General features: G+C 43.0%; 1 protein-coding gene across 4 annotated transcripts in view; it reads right to left on the reverse strand.

Moving 5' to 3' along the window:
- Positions 1-274: 274 nt before the first annotated feature.
- Positions 275-17,306, reverse strand: part of GRAP2 (GRB2-related adaptor protein 2) — a 70,847-nt gene continuing 53,815 nt past the window's right edge. For 3 of the 4 annotated variants that reach the window (XM_019515155.1, XM_019515152.1, XM_019515154.1), the window contains exons 4-10: positions 14,736-14,827; positions 12,658-12,777; positions 11,428-11,596; positions 9,232-9,369; positions 9,068-9,071; positions 7,201-7,313; positions 275-6,698 (exon numbers count right to left, since the gene is read on the reverse strand). In XM_019515155.1, coding sequence (XP_019370700.1) covers positions 6,519-6,698; positions 7,201-7,313; positions 9,068-9,071; positions 9,232-9,369; positions 11,428-11,596; positions 12,658-12,777; positions 14,736-14,827 — 816 coding nt within the window. In that variant the 3' untranslated portion in view covers positions 275-6,518. The remainder of the gene's footprint in view (positions 6,699-7,200; positions 7,314-9,067; positions 9,072-9,231; positions 9,370-11,427; positions 11,597-12,657; positions 12,778-14,735; positions 14,828-17,306) is intronic. The other variant, XM_019515153.1, reaches the window with a different exon arrangement.

The raw sequence follows: 17,306 nt of genomic DNA on the forward strand, positions 1-17,306 counted from the left end.
TAAATCATTTACACAGGCCTGTACTAATTGACCTTCTTCATCAATGACAGGAAAACAGCTGGTGTCAAAACACAGCTATGGTTGGCTGATATAAAACTACAGGAGCCTGATTCTCTATTACTATGAACCTCCTGTAGTCATTTATGTGAAGGCAGAGTGGACATAAAAAGCCATCTGATCAAAATGGCCAGAGGGTGCCCTTCCACCCACTTTACATTGGTAAAAATAATGGCATAAGGTACAGAGCCAGCAAGAATCGAGAAAGATGGAAAAGTTACAGCTTATGTTTTTTAATCAAATTTTGCTGTGCACAGATGTTGAACCACGTTCTACTTCTCATGCAACACTTACATGCTGCAGCTCCTAGAACTATTTGATCATAGCAAAGTGCATTTTCAATTTCATTATTATTATCTCTTACTATTTATTGTTAATATTGGAGCACTGCCAACATAGGTATTTTATAGCAGAGAGGGAGACATGATCCTACCCCCAAGGAGCTTAGTGCAAGTCAGACGCACTCAATGCAGTAAAAGCATAACTGATGCACTGTCTGAATGACTTTTAGACCTGAGGTAAAAATATCTTTTATTTTCTTTATCTCAATTATCTCTGCTAGTTATCATTGAAAGGCTTCCCAGAAGTGTCTTTTAAATAGAGAACTGAACTTTCTCATGATTTCAGGAAGTTCTTGCAATTTTACAGCTTTTAGGATTCAAATGTGCAGTAAACTCATCCGTAGTGAATTGTGTTCCTGACAAGAGTTATCCTAATTTTCATATGTAGTGGCCGAATTCACCACAGCTACATCCTCACAGGCTGTGATAACAAGCACTTGCTCCTGCTGATGATGAGAGTTTGGCCTACAGTTTCCAGTTAATATGTATTTTGATATATTTTGTTCTGGCTTTTTACTTATCTTTACTTATCTTAACTGTCATCTTTTTCTGCATAAGCTTCCTTCCTTTTTTTCTTCTCATTGTATTTGAGCTCGTTTTCTTTTTGCAAATCTTTTGCATTTTCTTACCAGCACATTTGCTTGCTAGCACACTCACCGTTAACTGAGTAGGCTTTATTTACTCAATGAAAACATTCAGAGTGCTTTGAATTGCTCTCCTACACTGAGGTCAATGAACACTTTTTACTCATCCACCTATTCTCTGCAATCTTGTACCAGAGGGCGAAGAGCCAGATCTCAAAATGGGGTTAGGTGCCTGAAAATGTAACTTATGTGGAATTTAGGTGCCTGTATCCAGGACTGCAATCTACACACACCCTGCTGCACTACTTTGGCACCTGAGCCTTCACCAGTAAAATTACCTGAGTATCTATAAAGTTTCCCACTCTGAGGCACTGACATCTTGAATGAGCTAAGCATTTCAGCACCAGTCTTTTGCCTAGGCCCACTCGTGATTTACAAAGTAGCTGGTCTTTTTGCCTAAGTCCACCAAAGGCTCTGTCTGGGTAGACATGCTCTGAAAACATGTAAGCATGCACCAGCAGCACTGGAATCAGCGCAAAGCACAGTAGCTATAGCTGTTTTCATTCAAGAATATGGCTAGTGTTCAGCACTGCCACACCAAAGTCCCTTTGTAGATCCAGGCTAAATCTACAACTTTTCCCTCTGTCAGTTCTGCTTCTGTAACAGACTTCTTTTGCATTTCGTGAAATTAAACCATCAGAAATCTGTCACTGTAAAGCAGCTGCTAAAAACCTAGAGAAATTGGCAATGCTTTGCCCTTAAAGATTCACTTTCTGCTTCTACTGGTGAAATGCAAACCCTTTGTCACTTAGAAGCGGCTTGGGTATCAGTTACTCTTTACTCAATACACATTTTTTCTGCAAATAAATGGAAGCTCTTGAATCATTTGGGAGCATTAACAGTTTAATCGGTCTTTATAGGGTTCCCTTTAAAAGCAATTTAACCACATACACCGAACAGATTGTGATGTCTGAGAAAAACAGAGGCATGTTCCTCTGTTAGACTAGAGGCAAAATTGTGCCTTGCTGCTCTCAGGAGTGCTGGCGGACAGGAGGTGCTGAGTTGCAGCAGCTGAGAAGTACTGCGAGGCATTTTAGCTGTGCAGGGTAGGGAGAGGCAGCAGGCCACATACAGCACTGGAGAGAACATGCTGCAAGGCACTTCTGGTATGTGATTGGGAATGGTGTGCACACCCCAGCACACAGGGTAGCTAAACCCTGCACAAATGGAGCTGGATCCTGACAGGAGCCCTAGCCCAGCTTGTCACATGCCAAGGCACTGTCAGGTGTACTAGCTGTTTCTATGTAATGATCCCCCATGGTAACTGGCCAGGTTAATGAAATGCAATGTAAGACACCTGTCAACTCCCCACCCAAGCTCATCACTCCCTTTAACTTATCTCTTGGATTATTGCTGCTTTTGCTACTCAGGTGCTGGCCCTGCTAACCTGGGTGGCACCAGTGCTGCTACTCTGGGCCCTATTCTTATTGGTGTGGGGCCCTGGGTACCAATGTACAGCTTTCACTTTTGGCCTTTTCTGGAAGACCTTCCATGGCTGCTCTCTGCAGAAGCTGCTGCCAATGGCTTCCAAGGGTCTGCAACAACACCCTCTGCTGGGAAGAGGCAGAAAAGGGCAACCACTGAGCCTACAACAGAGCAGTTAGGTGCTCAATTTTAATGGTCTAATATTCTTTGAACCACCATAGCTATACCACTGTGCTAACCCCAGATTTTTAAGGCAGATCACTGAAACACAAGACTGTCCTGGGAAACAGAAAGAGATCTGATTGTTTTACCTCACTGTACTTTCAGAGGTTACCTTGCATGGAGGTACTAAGAATAGCCCTACACACTCTCCTTAGGCAGCAGCCAGAATATAACCAGCCATATTCTAAATGTCTCCAAAACATAGGCCCTGATACATTTTTATTTGCAGAGGCATCGTGGTTATGTGATGCAGAATGTTCAGTGAAAGCTTTTGTTAGAGAAGATTTTCACTTTGTGCCTTTACTCATCCTTATTAACCACTGAGATATAAATAAAACATGGATTTTCACCATGCTGATGGCAAAAAGCTAATTCAGACAAAGTGAACCCAACTGAGCTGTGCTTAACAAACCGTGGTTCTACCTTCCCTCCACATGCACTCCAACTGCTATAGCATTTCCTTCAAAGTAAAGGTCTTTTCTTTCCAGGTACCCTCCTTGTTTTTGTCCCTGTTTGTAATCCCTTTTCTCATAGGCTGTCATTTTTGCTTATGACAAACATCAAGCAAAATACTTAACTGAGTGTCTCCCCCTCACCCCTGTCCCCACCTTTTTAGTGTCATAGTAGGATATCACCTAGACTGTATTCTTGGATTATTTCTTTAAAAAATGTTGATGACCACGAGCAAGACACAGCATATGACAGTCTAATTTTAAAGCCTTGAACCTATGACTAATTAAGCAGACACATAGATCCATTGATTTAACTGCCTCAGATATTAATTCTTGAAATGTTAATTTAAAAAATCTTGTGGAAATCTACCCTTACCTCAAGAAACCATCACTTCACATTGGAGTTCTTGCAACTTACTGTCCAGTTTTAATTAAATATTTAATCCTTGCAAAGGGACTTTAAATATGCAAAGAGATAGCTGAACATTAAGCAGATTATCCTCAGTTAATGTTTTGCAACCACATCTTCATTACTCACTGGATCTCTAGAAACTTGGTAAAAGTAAAAGCAATTCTCAGTTTCAACTTATAAAATAAATTTAAACATACCAACAATTAATTGAAACATATTATAAGATGATGAGGGAAAATATGAAAGACTGTTTTGTCCTCTTCAGTCAGCTCCAAGTCTCAAATAGTCAACATTAATATTGCTTCTGTACTTCTGCTGGTCTTTGATTTTTTTTCCTCTTCTATCTTCCTTTGCCTTGTTCTTCTCTTTCCCTTGATCTAAATTTCCCATCTTCCAAGTCTTGACCTGGTCTTTAAAAAGTTCCCCTTGAAGCTGTGGAATCACTTAGAGCAAGATTCTAATGCCAATCCATTCATTTCGCTGGGACTACTCAAAGAACAAGACACTCATGAATACAGGTGTGTTGGAACAGGCCCAAATCTAGCCTGTATATAACCAATCACATACGCACTCAGAAAAAACAGGAATAAACCCACTTCTACCACAGCTAAATTTGTCTCTCTAATGTCACATTCAACTGAATGTATAGTTTCCATCTATTTTATGAAACTTATCCTTCTAAACTGGTATAAGCAAATAGATACATAGTTTTGCCTCTATAAACAATGACCAGCTTTATATGCAAAGCTCTTTTTTTATATACTTTATTTATCAGTAGTCTGCTCTTCTTCCAGTCCCCTTCAGCTCTCAACAAAAGCTCCTCCCTGCTCAATGAAACCAAATGTTGCATGTCTTGTGACAGTGGAACAATGTCATCTTCACTGGACTAGACTCTGACATGAGGGTTTTAGTGTTTTTTTTCAGTTGGGACTACTAAAGGGCAGAAACAATGTTACTGATGCATCTGGTTTGGTTTTCACATACGTTGTATTTTCCTTCTGTCCAAAGACCTACAAATCAGAATTTCCTTACTGACTCTGAGGTCCCAGATATGGTACAGTATTATTTTTTGTGGCATTTTGTTGAATTTCAACTTGGATGAGCAGCAGTGATCAAGACGTTTCTGTCTTAGGGTTTTAACAAATGTAAATGTGCATTTACTATTTATTTGCATTTCAGTGTGTCATTTATTCATCACTTCCCCTCTCCCCCCTTTTTAAAATCTCAGTCTTGTTGCTACTGTGCTGTACATTTATCTCATTTTGTCTAAAAAAACAGATATATAGAGGAGCCTGTTCCATGGATCAAACATTATTCACTGCACTCTCACAAGTAAAGTAGTAGCCCTATCTCAAATATAGCATCTCTAATGGACTAAAATATGACAGTGCTAGCAGGAGATTGCTTTTGGCATTGAGCATACAGTAGCATTTTTAACAAGAGATACTGAGAAGAGGCGGGAAAGACACTGGACCGGTGATTCTCAACCAATATGCCTCAGCATCCCAGGGTGCCTTAAGAACCTTTTAGGGGTGCTGCAGGGTGCCATGCAATGTCAGCATTGTTACATGTGCAAACAAATTTCAACTGTGAGTCCTCAGTATCAAAAACATTATAATCTGTTGTAGACTTTCTGAGTTCTTTGCAACAAAAGAAGAATTGCTCTACTATTTTTTTATAGTAAAATAACACATGAAAATTAAGAGCTAGAATTTTTCAAGGGGGCTCTTGAGCATAAAAAGGTTGAGAACAATTGGACTAGACACATGGAAACTAGAGGCCATAAAAGGCACAGGAAATCAGCTGGGTGAAAACTGTAAAGGTGACACCCAACCCTATATGTTTGCCGTATGCGTGGTTTTGGGTTTTTTTTTTCTTTTTTTGGCCTTCCCCACACTGCTGATTAATCTTATAGGATGGCATGTGCCTGACCACATGTATGGATTTACATAAACACATCCAGGAGGACAGTATATGACACCAAGAACTCATGTTTATAAACACAGGGATGCCAGATTCCCTAAAATATATAGAAAGAATTTTGGGGCAGCAATAAACCAGTAAAAAAAGATTTGGTCTAACAAAAAACCGCCAGCAGTATCTACTTTTCTCTCAGCTGCTGAATATTGGCTTGGCTGAAAAGCCAGGCCTGCTTACCAGCATGTTCAAGAGAAAGTGCAGTGTTTCTGTGGAAGGCAGCTAGTAAATGGACAAATTGCTATACAGCATGGGCAGGTCTGTTAGAAGCAGCAAAGCTCCTCTTTTTCCCACATATTGGTTCCATAGGTGAACTTCTCTGTATAGCAGTTCATGTGGCCCCATCCCTTCCCTTGCTATGTCCCCATCATGGGCTGCCTTAGGAGAACACAAGAGGGATAACTCAGAAGGTGTCTTCTTTGAAAAGCCAGGTTTTCCCTGAATTCCCCTGTCAGAGTTCAAGATCCCTTTACTTTATCTCCCTTCCTCAAGTATACCCACAGACAGTTACGACCACCTGACTAAACCATGGTGCTCTTCTCATTGCTGTATTTGCCTTGAAGAAAAGGGGTAATAAAAGAGAGTTGAGCCCAGAGGGACTTATGCATGTGACAGGTTCCAAAAGGTGGAGGTGAAGTTTCCTACAAACTGAAACCTGCCTTGTGAGAGGTGGATTCCTGGATGACAGAGCTAATTATAGTATGGCCTGCCTAACTTATCAATATTTATCCAAAGAGATGTAGGGAGGACATAGTGAGACCCTATGGACAATCTGGTGTTCTTGCTGCATCCCACACCAGGATGTAAAATGAGGAAAAAAACCCACCCTTTTCCATAGGTCCCTTTAATATAAACTATTTAAAGGTTCAATTGCCAATAAATTACTATTATAATACAAATACTCTATGTTTCAGGTGCCTGGGAGATGCTCTCTGTCTCCAATACTTTAGAGAAGATCCATCACCATACGTCTCTGCATGTATTGAATTCATCGGGTGATTGGTGCAACATAGTTGGCAGGGAAGAGCCCAAGTTCACCACGCAGACGACCTTTCCACCAAGAGGGGTTGGAGCTGTCCAGGACTTCTACAATGTCTCCACTGCGGAAGCCAAGTTCATCATACTCCATTGCCTCAAAATCATACAGGGCACGGACCCACAGCGTTTGCTGAAGAGAAGGAGATAGGGACAGATCAACCACAAAGCTTACAAACATTCCCCCATGACACTCACCCCAGAGAGTAAGAAATTCAACAGCAGAAAATAAAACTATGCTATCAGTATGGAAATCAATGGAACAACCATCAGGATACCAGCAAAAAACCCCCCCCAAACCTGAATAAAAGGGACACTTAGGGCTGGGACTTGCATTAGCAGGAGTCCCTGGGATCCTTCTCAATATAGGGATAGTTCCTCCAAGCAGAACTGAAGGCTGGGATGGAGCATGTATCACAAGAACATCCTTTTCAGGTGCTCCAGTCACATCACATCACATCACATCACATCACATCACATCACATCACATCACATATAATACAAACGTGTGTGCCCCCCCCAACCCCCAGTGTGGGACCTCCATGCTGGTGGGTAAATAGGTTAACTCTCTATCTGTTTTCCTGAATGGAGCTCTGGTAGAGGACAGAGAAGGGCATGCTATACACACCACCTACCTGGGGTTGCTGCTGCAGTGGATCTGTATGTCTCCGGTGCACGGACGGTGCACTTACTTGCCCATGGTCTCTTAGAGCATCCTTCCTATCCAGGCTCCCTCCATACCTCTCCTAGAAAGTTAAAGAGCAAAAGAAGAGCCATAAATATACTCAGTCGTGTCATGGGGATGGAGGATTTCAGAGTTACCAGGTGTCACAGTTTCAGGATCCAGCCAGTGTACCCATTACTTACTTATACTTATCAGGGAGTGTTTTCCCCTGTGTTCACTGGATTCCAGGGCAATGCATCTAACAGGAGTGGCTTTCCCCGTGGGTGTCATTTTGGCTCAGAATCTAAAACTAGATAGGCTCCAGATACATTCCTTCTCTTCTCAGAGGTTGAAATCACTTCCCTAGATCAATCTGTATGAAAGATCCAGTCAACAGTCTACTCTCACAGCAGTCGTCCACATCCCCCTTTTTGCTGGCAAAGTCCCTATGCTGAGAGTAGCACAGGATCTGGCTATATTGGATCTGTACTGGCTAGGCACACGGTTATGCTGGGGAATATCCAGCTGCTTTTCTGTCTCTTGGTGCTGCTTCTCTCTGCAGAGGAAATGGAACAGGCCTTAGAAGCCACTGATCCAGTTAAAACAAGATCAGAGAAAGAAAAATATCAGATGAAAACCAGAGAAGTGGCACGAGAGTGCACTTAGTGTTACAGGCAGCACAGACAAGCCCAAGTAGGGAACACTTTCAGTTAGATGCAGCCAAGACCTACATGTTCAAACAACCCATTCCTTTTCTGATTTATCAAGTCTTTGGTGTCACATCTCACTTCAGGCCTATTTAGTCCATGACCCATTTTAATGGTAAAGGTGTGGCAGAGTTAGATCTTGTACTAGTCATGCTGGCCCAGGGTTCAGAAGCATTTCAGTGATGCAGTATTTGATCAGCTGTATCAGCTGGGAGTGGGGAGGAAGTGCAGCAGCTTTAGTTCTCTGTACATAGCTATTGGCCTCTATCTCTTCCTACTTGTCTTTGTCAGTACCTGACATTTCAAATGCCCATCTGGTCTTACCTGCAGTTTTGTCAGTCTAAAGGGTAGGCATGACCAGATCTCAGTTTGCATGTCTTGGCCTTCCTCTTGTCTATCCTTTTCCCCTGTTAGAAACAGTGTTCTTCTTGGATGAGGCCAATATTATTGCAGCATTTCCAACTGCAGTCAAGAGCCAATCCCTTCTCCCTCTAAAGCTGTTTCCTATCCAAATCAATCAGGATGGGCTGCATTATTCATTTTCTCCCCAAAATCCTGAGATAAGAGTATTTTTTATATGCACATAGAAAATCTGAAGAGGAAAGGACCCCATCACTGAAGAGGGAATCAAGGATTCACTTCAGGAAAAGGGAGTCTGGGGCAGCACTGAAGGAAATCAAATTCTCTCAGTGTTAACAAACTCATGTCCCATCCTCAACATGCACTGTGATGCTGAATGCTATTAGCACCATCAAGCAAACAAAACTGGCTGCAGGGTTTGATTTGTCTTAGAGAACTGAGAGGAAATCCTAGGCATGGGGGTGGATGTGTGAGGGATATGTGTGTTTGTGAGTGTGTGCACATGTGCATGCCTGCATGCATGCATGTGTGTGTACACATGGTGTTATTTTGCACCTGTTTAAGATGATTTTTGGTCTTGATCCAAGCTCTACTGGACCATAACATTTCCACATATTTCACCATTTGGTTCCCAGCTCTCCAGTGAGAATGGGTATTGCTGAGTTATGACTTCTGCAGGTATGCTCCATGAGAGCTGATGCTCCCAGGACAATAACAAAGTCACTTATTTATCTCAGGCCACAAGATGTCACCAGGCTGGCATCTCACATTGTTGCTACATCACCCTCAGAGACATAACTTTCTGTTTCATGAAAAGGAGTCAGGGTAAACCAATCACACAGGTAGATAACTGGCAACCCAGCTCCTAGTAAGCAGAGAGTAATGTGTTCTGGAGCCTGGGTTCAGCTCAACCTTCCCCACTTTCCCAGTACTACCTGTTGCTGTTGCTGCTGCATCATGATTGAGGAGTGATCTAAATATCTCTTAGACACTGATGCTCGGACATCTGCAGATGCTCCACTCAGACGTAACCCTTCTGGTGCTCCCCGTTCCAGGCTTCCACCATGCCTCTCCTGAAGACATATTAATAAGAAAGGTAAGACCAAGTGTAGTACCTTTTTGCTAGTACCCTTATAGTCAGTACCCCAAACTATTTGCTCCCCTGATCTTACTCTCCCACTATTCCTCCAAGCCCTAAAGTCTGTGTAAAAGAGAATTCCTGCCCCAGTGAAAAAAGAACAAATTTACAACCCTGTATTTTGCATCTTCATCACAGTCACTTTCCTTCATTCAGTGCATGTAAGAATTCAGGGCCTCAGGCCCATTTGAAAATACATGAGTGGGTTTTACCTTGCATCCATTCTACTCTGAATAGACAGGATGAGCCAATTCCCAGCGCTTCCTCTAAAAATAACCAAGGGTACTTGAAGCCCATCTCTCCCTTCTCTGAGTCCTTTATTTTCCCTGTAAATAAGGGTAGGTGTGTAGCCTCATGTGCTTGGCTATCTGACTGGACCCACACTTAGGGATATACTTTCAAGTCCTCAACATGCCCAACAAGCCAGATTTTCAAAAAGGTTTGGCATCTAGCATCCCATAGTGACAGTCCTCAGCAGGTGTTTTAGATGTCCCTGGATCAAAACCCTCCTATGCACTCAACATGCACTCAGTGGGTTGAGTTCTTTTGAAAATCTGAGCATGTGTTAAAACATCTAAATGAGAGATAAGCTCTCTTGAAAACTCTGGTCTCAGGCTTCAAGCATCTCTGCCTCTGGATTTATGTATCATCATCATCATCATCATAGCTGTTTACTATTGCAGCACTTAGGAGCAAGACCCAATATGTCAGGTGCTGTATGAGCCTTGACATGCGCATCATCACAGCAACTAAGTGAAGTATAGGCCCCACCAACAGTCTTCCCTCCTCCGCCCAATTTTTTAATTTATCTGTTTACATCTTGGAGAAAATGTTATCCCCTCTCTCCTTTTCTTCTGCTCTCTGGAGGCCTTAGCTAATTGTTTTACAGATAAAGCATCCTCGTCTATACACACTTTCTTTCTCCTCCTCCAGACTGTGCTCTGCTATTAGCTGTAGCCCTGGAAATGCACTGGAAAAAGCAGAGAAGTGGTCTTGAAGGGGTCAACAAATTGATACCCCTTTATCAGATTGAAAAGTATATCCTTTCTGTTTTTTGAAGCCCAAAAGAATACCCACTATGTAGCTTATAAAACTTTACTGCCACAGACAGCAAGTCACATATTTTCTGCCTTGTCTCTACCCTGCTCATCCTGGTGATTTAACACCAGAATCTGTTTTCTAGTTAAGCACAGATTCAGGTACTGCAGCTACCACATGTTCCCTCTCTCTCAGCACTGCATTTGCAATGGCTGGCAGCTTCTGCTCTGTCATAGCTTTATTCTCCAGGCTGTGAATCAAACAGGTATTCAATGGACAAGGATTTCTCTGTTTCACCAAACGTTTTTACTGTATCTTCCTCACTAATCAGACTCAGAACTTCTGAATTCTCCTAGCAGGTACCATTCTGCCCCTTTTGCCACTTCTCCTACATTCTGATTCCTGTACCTCTATACCTCCCTGCTTTGTGTTGTAAATAAGGGATCAGTGATTCCTTGGTGTGAATTTTCAGCTACAGATGCACACAGTTTATATTCAAGGAGAGAAAGAAACTAAATTAATAGTCTTCTTTTCCCAAACTTGCCAGTAGACTAAGTATTCCCCCTCTCTTTTTCTATTTCTCAGCAGTTTTCCTCAAACCTATTTCACAACTCCTGCTTTGGAAAACAAGTCCTGCCTTCTCCTGTAACTATGCCAATGCACCTCAGTCCTCCCCTACAGCACTTCCTGCTATTCCAGCCCTGGGGCCCCCACATGGCTCTACCAAAGCCCCTCAAATCCTGATTTGCTACATACCCTTTGCTGTCCTAAAAGGAGACAGAAAATTATTCTCAGTTACAAAATGTTTTTATGAAGCAATCAACAGGGCTGAGAGGCCCACCACCCTAGTGAGCTCGCTGAGAGTCTAAGGAAGGTTTTCCAAAACAACATTCTAGGGCTAGATTCCTTTTCGCATAGGATCCTATACGGATTGTTTTGGAAGTCCCAGGGATACCTTCTCTTCTCGGCTATCATCCCTCAGGAAGATCTGCTTCTGTCTGGAGATGGAGTTGGTCTTGTAGTACTCCACCAACTTGTTTAGAGATTGGAATTTCTCTGTCCACAAGTAGTAGTTGTTCTTTGCATCCCTCATCACTTTGAAGTGCTGAACATCATCTTCATGCCTGGGAGCAATGGGAATAAAAATATCAGATGCCTGCAACTTTGCCTTCCTCAAAACCCTTTTATGCAGAAGGATCTCAAGGCCCCTTGTGGGTTCTGGGCTCAAATTCAGACTTCCAGAAAGTGACATACGTGGAGATAAACCTGCATGCGCTGAATCTGAATGTGGCCTTGTAAAGGAATCAGTCAGCTAACTACAAAAATACAACATCAACAAGGGTCATGAAAAATGGTGGAATCATTACAGAACATAGGCAATCAGACCTTTATTTTGAAATAAGCATTAAGGGATTTTTTAGGACAATAGAAGTTTAAGACCTGTGTGCTACACTTCATGTGAAAGTCAGTAAGGCAATGGCACAGTGTTCATTAACAGCTGCATTTATATTGTATGTATGGGAAGAGTGCAAGCTATCCTTTGGTGAGGGTTAGTCTCAGGTTTACTTAGGAGAGGGTGGTTTTGGTTTAAAAAGGGGCACAAAGTAAGAACAAGAAGCCCAGAGGACTGGTAAATGCGTCTTGGATTTCTTAAGCAATGTTCATACAACAATGTAATATGTTATGTGCTCAGTATTTTACGAACAAAAATGTTAAGCTGTTGGCTCCAATGCAATAGCAACAAAAAACCATTCCTCTCTGACAGCTGCTCAGTGATCTATGGAAATTATGTTAATGGTAGAAATCATCTCCTAATTAATATTATGGGGTTCAGCAATCTCAGTCATTCTGCAAAGCAAACACCTGGAAGGCACATGTTCTGTATTGGAGAAGCTGTCCCAAAGATGCTCTCCCTTTTGCTGCATCAAGCAAAAGGAGGAGGACAGCTGGTGGTACAGCTGTGGCACTGGGGACGTGTTGTGTCACTCTGAAGGAGGAAGAAACAACTGGGAGGCAGATGCCTCATTTATTCCTATTTGACTACAAAGTAGATCTTCCAGTGACCAGTGACTGGCAGCACACAAAGTTCCCAAAAGGCAGTGCCATGTTAGGGTTCCTGTCAAGAAGCAGATTGAGGATTGCATTGGCCAGAAAAAGATGGAAAGAAATTGCAAGTAGCAGGTACCTGACAGAGATAGAGAAGTCACCCTGGGAGTTCTGGCTTGCTCGGATGATGAAGGAGCCAATTTCTTTGTTTATGAGTAGGTTCTCTGCCTCATGGCGGGATATCCTCCCATTAAACCAGCTGTCAAATGGAACAGATCACATGAACATGAATAAGAAAGGTGAATTAGAGAAAAAAAAAGAGGTAAGAGAAAGAGAATGAGTGAGCAGGGGCAGGGGAAGGAGTGAAGTAAGGGTTGAGAGCACATATGTAAAAAATATGGCCTGCTTTGCTCCTGGAGGGGCTGTGAGTTTGGGAACAGGGCTCACTGCCAAAATCTGGCATAGATATCTCCATTGGGAATATGTGGGTGAAAGCGATCCATGCATTAATCTTCATGGATCAGGAACCAACAGCAATTGACACTACAGGCTGCTGGCCCTGATGCCAGAGGCGGATCCAGATCCAACTGGTGAGGCTTCTTGTAGTCCAGATCCAGTGCAACAGGAGCCCTCCAGTCCAGATCCAGCCCAGGGGGCCAAGAGAGCTTGCTGCTCCTGGTCTATATGATGCCACATGAACATCTCTACTAACAGGGCATGTCTGGAAGGCATAGTTTATAGGAGGGGAAAGCTGCTCTTCATGAAAAGCAAATAACTTCCTTTTGTTATCTACTGATAATGTCCCGCCCGAACTTCTTAAAAAACATGGATTCCTTGCTGCTCTAAAAAGGAAAAGGAAATAAAACTGGAAATGTTTCATTTCAGCTATTGTACGGGGGGTGGGGGGAAGAGGAAGAGAGAAAGAGAGAGAGAGAGCTCATGAGAATGTAAGCACGCACGTGTGCAGGGGAGGGAGGGAAATAGAAAGTGGCAGAAGACATAATTAGTATGTGATTCAAGTGCACTATGTGTGTGAGGAAGGCATTGCTGGTATAACTACCTGAAGCACAATCACCTCAGTCAACAGCTAGCAGTGCACATGAAGGACTGAAGAAGAGAACTCATCCCACTTGAACTGAATGAACACAAGCCTGTATTTGTAGAACTAAAAGTCCCTCAGTTCAGGCAGCAGGTGGAATTCATACACAAAAGGTCTGCTAAGGTCCATCCAACAGGGGGCAGTCACACATCAGCATTCACAGATAGTACAATCCCACTAGTACCTACAGCCTTTCTAACACCTACCCCAGGGTAATAATATGCAAAAAAAAAAGGTATTGGTTGGCAAATATACTTGGTATAGTAGGAAAAAGCCCCTGCATGCTTTTTTTCTGAAATACTGCAGCACTTTCAAAGCAGGAGGCATAAGCGGCTATAGCTTCATGGAAAATTTCTGCCAATCAAAAGAAAAGGTTTGCAAGTGCACTGTACAATAGCATTGTCGGGTTAGATAGCACAATAGTTTATATGCATCTAAATTTGCAGAATCCTCCATAAAACTGCAATCCTATTTGTCCTGCCCCTATTGAACTTGCTGCAGCATCACGGTGGGGAGCAATATGGGAAAGCCATGTCTCTGACTGCTCCATGTCCAGCTGCAAAACCAAGGCACTTCAAAGAAGGAGGCAGAGTTGAGGGCCTATGGGCTACATGTCTGTCATCTCTGACAACCCATGGACACCATTTCTCATGTAACATCATTCTGACCTCTAGTGTATCAAAGGAAACAGATATGCAGACAGGGGGCTTTGATTCATAAGGTCTACTAGGAGGGTTTTTACTTGTTCTGAGAGAGAAAAATCCCCTATTCTTTTTTTTCCACTTGGTTTTTTGTCACTAAGACTTCATATTATGGCAATTCCCCTTCTGTCAAAGGGAGAGCTAGAAGCAGCTCCTGAAACATCCCTCTGAGTAGTAATAACAAAGGAGTCAATTGAGAGTGATATAGAAATTTGGGGGCCATCCAAGATTGCACTAGCAAGGGGGCTACAGGATAGGAATACGGTGAACTGGCAAAGCTGTGTGTGGAGCTTTGCCAGGGTCCCTTCCTATTCCAAACTGTACAATGCAATCAGTGCTTTCTCCAGCATGCATGAACACACACTACAATTTTCTGAGAAGCCAAAGGGAAACACACATGCTCCCTGTCGTACTTACACAGGAATTTGAAAATTGATGAAATTCTTGGGGACGTATCCCTCTTGACTTCTCAGCTCAGCCTTGTACCACTCTTCCTGGGAGCTTAAAATCTATATCAGACAAAAAGAATAAATAAACCTCCTTGAGAAAGGCAAAGTAGCTAGATAGAGAAGTCACTGAAAAAAGGAAGAACATTTGGAATTCTGTGGAAAGATAAAAGCAGACTGCATCAGGTTTGCAGGTGCCGAGAACTTTGGGATCCCAAACTCATGACTCCTCGCACTTGCAACAGGGCTGGTAGCCAAAGGCTAGCTGAGTTGAAATAAAGCTATGAGGAAGGTAGAGTGGAATTAGAGATACTGCTTGTTAGTTTTATCCCTATTCTGGCAGGCTTTGCTGGATGGCTGAGGGATGCGGGCTGCACATCTCTAATGCCTCTGAGATGGAGTCCTGCTCTGAAGGACTTAGAGTGGGTTTAAGCAGTTCTTTGTGCTGTTTAATGGTTTGCAGTGGAGTGTTTCAATTTAGCAAAAGATGAAAAATCTCAAAACAATACTGTGACTTAAGTGTATGTGTACATGTACATGTTACTGTCACTGCATGTAATAAAATCAGTGGGCTGAGTTCCTAGTTGTGCTGAGCCTGCCCTAAGGCAAATACAGAGGAGAAGGCAAAGGTGATTCAAAGCCATTTTTTTTGTTTCCCTAGATCCTGGGGATACAGCGAGGCAGCCTACACTGCAAATTGGAGCTGCCTCCATACTGCTTTACTGATGCCAGCTGGAACAGCCCCCAGGAACTGTCCTGCTAAACAAGGATTGCCGGAGTGCGCTGCACTCTGGCTCAACCCCATCATGGTCCTGATGCAGCCTGAAGCTGGTGGGGAGGGAACAGGTGGCAAGTACCTAGCAGTAGCTGTCAGCTGTCATGATTTTCCTGCCAGTGTTGCAGTTTTTGGGCTTCCTTTTAAAATTCCAGTTCCCGTAATACAGGAGAATCTCACTTTTCAGTTTATAAAAAAGCACCTGTCTCTTCTGATTGTGAAAAAAAGCTTGAAGCCATAAGCCCTGAAGGCTCAGAAAACAGAAGACAACAACCCCCCTTCCCCCCGCCCATATTTATTTATGTATTGATGTAAATCTCTTGATTTTTAAGCCAATCTCATTAATGGGAGGAAGGGGGTAACTCACACTCTTTGATTGCTCAGCATTGACAAGAATGAGTTATTATTTCTGGAACTGATTCTGTATTGATATACTCTTCATGTAGTCCTTTCACTTGTGCAAAAGGAGACTGGGTGGGGAAGGGCTGAGGATTTCCCTGCTGTTATGCTAGTTGATGCCCCTCTCCTCCTCCTCCCCCACATGACAGAAGGCAACAGTGTCTCTCTTCTTCCCAGTAGACCACATGGGATACAACTTGTTTCCTTTCTGGCGCTCAGTTCTAAAATAGGTGCAACTATGGCAGTAAGCCCTTCTCTCCTGCCTGGAGCCTGCTCTGCTAGCAGCAAGGTTTCTGGAACAAGCCACCTGCAAGGTCTTGGTATGCAGAAGATGGGCCCTCTCAGTGTCATTCTCTCAGAGAATGGGGTTGGGGTGTGGATTTCCTCCTGTCTGTGCTGGTTCAGGGCCTCATGTTTCCTGTTTGTTTAATCTCCACATCAATACTGTTTGCCTTATCTGCTTCACAAATCAGATAAGATAAACCCCAGCAGGCTGTGTAGGCAGCAAAAGGGGGGCAGCTAGGGGCTTTGCATACACGTGTGCGCACATGCACATGTGTTTGTGAGAAAGAGACAGAAAGGGAAGGAGATATCCACTTTGGTTTATTTACTGATGTGTCTTGGCTTTTAGGGAGTTATTTCAGTCACATCTGGGAGGAAGGGTACAATGTCTGCATGTGTCTGGCTTTCTGCCTGCATATTCTCAGTGAAAATAAGCAACAGCCATAACAGCCAGTGGTTTTCTGGCATTTTTATTCAGCAGATCCCAAGGGGCTTTACAAAAGAGGCTGCTATTATTTTCAGCTTCAGGTGGAGAAAACCAAGGCACAGAGACATGATTTGCTTAGGGTTACCCAGTAGGCCAGTGGCAAGGGCAAGAATAGAATTCAGGTTTCCTGACCAAATAGAGATAATACCTTTAACCCAGGGTGCCAAGGTACAGGCAACTGGGACATAAAGACCAAGTTTGGGCTGAGAAAGCATCAGAAGCACTTTAGAGGTCAAATTTTCAAAATCCTGTAGTGGAGGGTTAAAGGATATATCCTATCTCTCTTAATAGTTGACCTTCTGGATGGAGCCAACTTTCTCATAAGCCTCAAGAAACTATGGGAAAGTAAAATGAAAAGTGGTGGTTTTGACAGGGGCAAAACTGAGAGGGGAGCCTAGCATTGGATCAGCAAAGGGTGCTGCAGGGCAAGCTCAAGATGCCCTGCAAAGGTTGAGTAGTTGGATCTCATTCCTCAACAATCTCCCTTTTGGCCAATTAAGGGGGGGACTTGGTGAGTTTTAAAGGGAGTCACGTTTAGTTGTCTTCAGCTGGAGTGGAATGAGTATGGAACAGGGTACTGTGGGGTGAAAAGCCCATGG

The sequence above is a fragment of the Gavialis gangeticus genome, unplaced genomic scaffold, assembly GCF_001723915.1.
Source record: "Gavialis gangeticus isolate Ggan-Ray unplaced genomic scaffold, GavGan_comp1, whole genome shotgun sequence".
NCBI classification, from domain to species: Eukaryota; Metazoa; Chordata; order Crocodylia; family Gavialidae; genus Gavialis; species Gavialis gangeticus.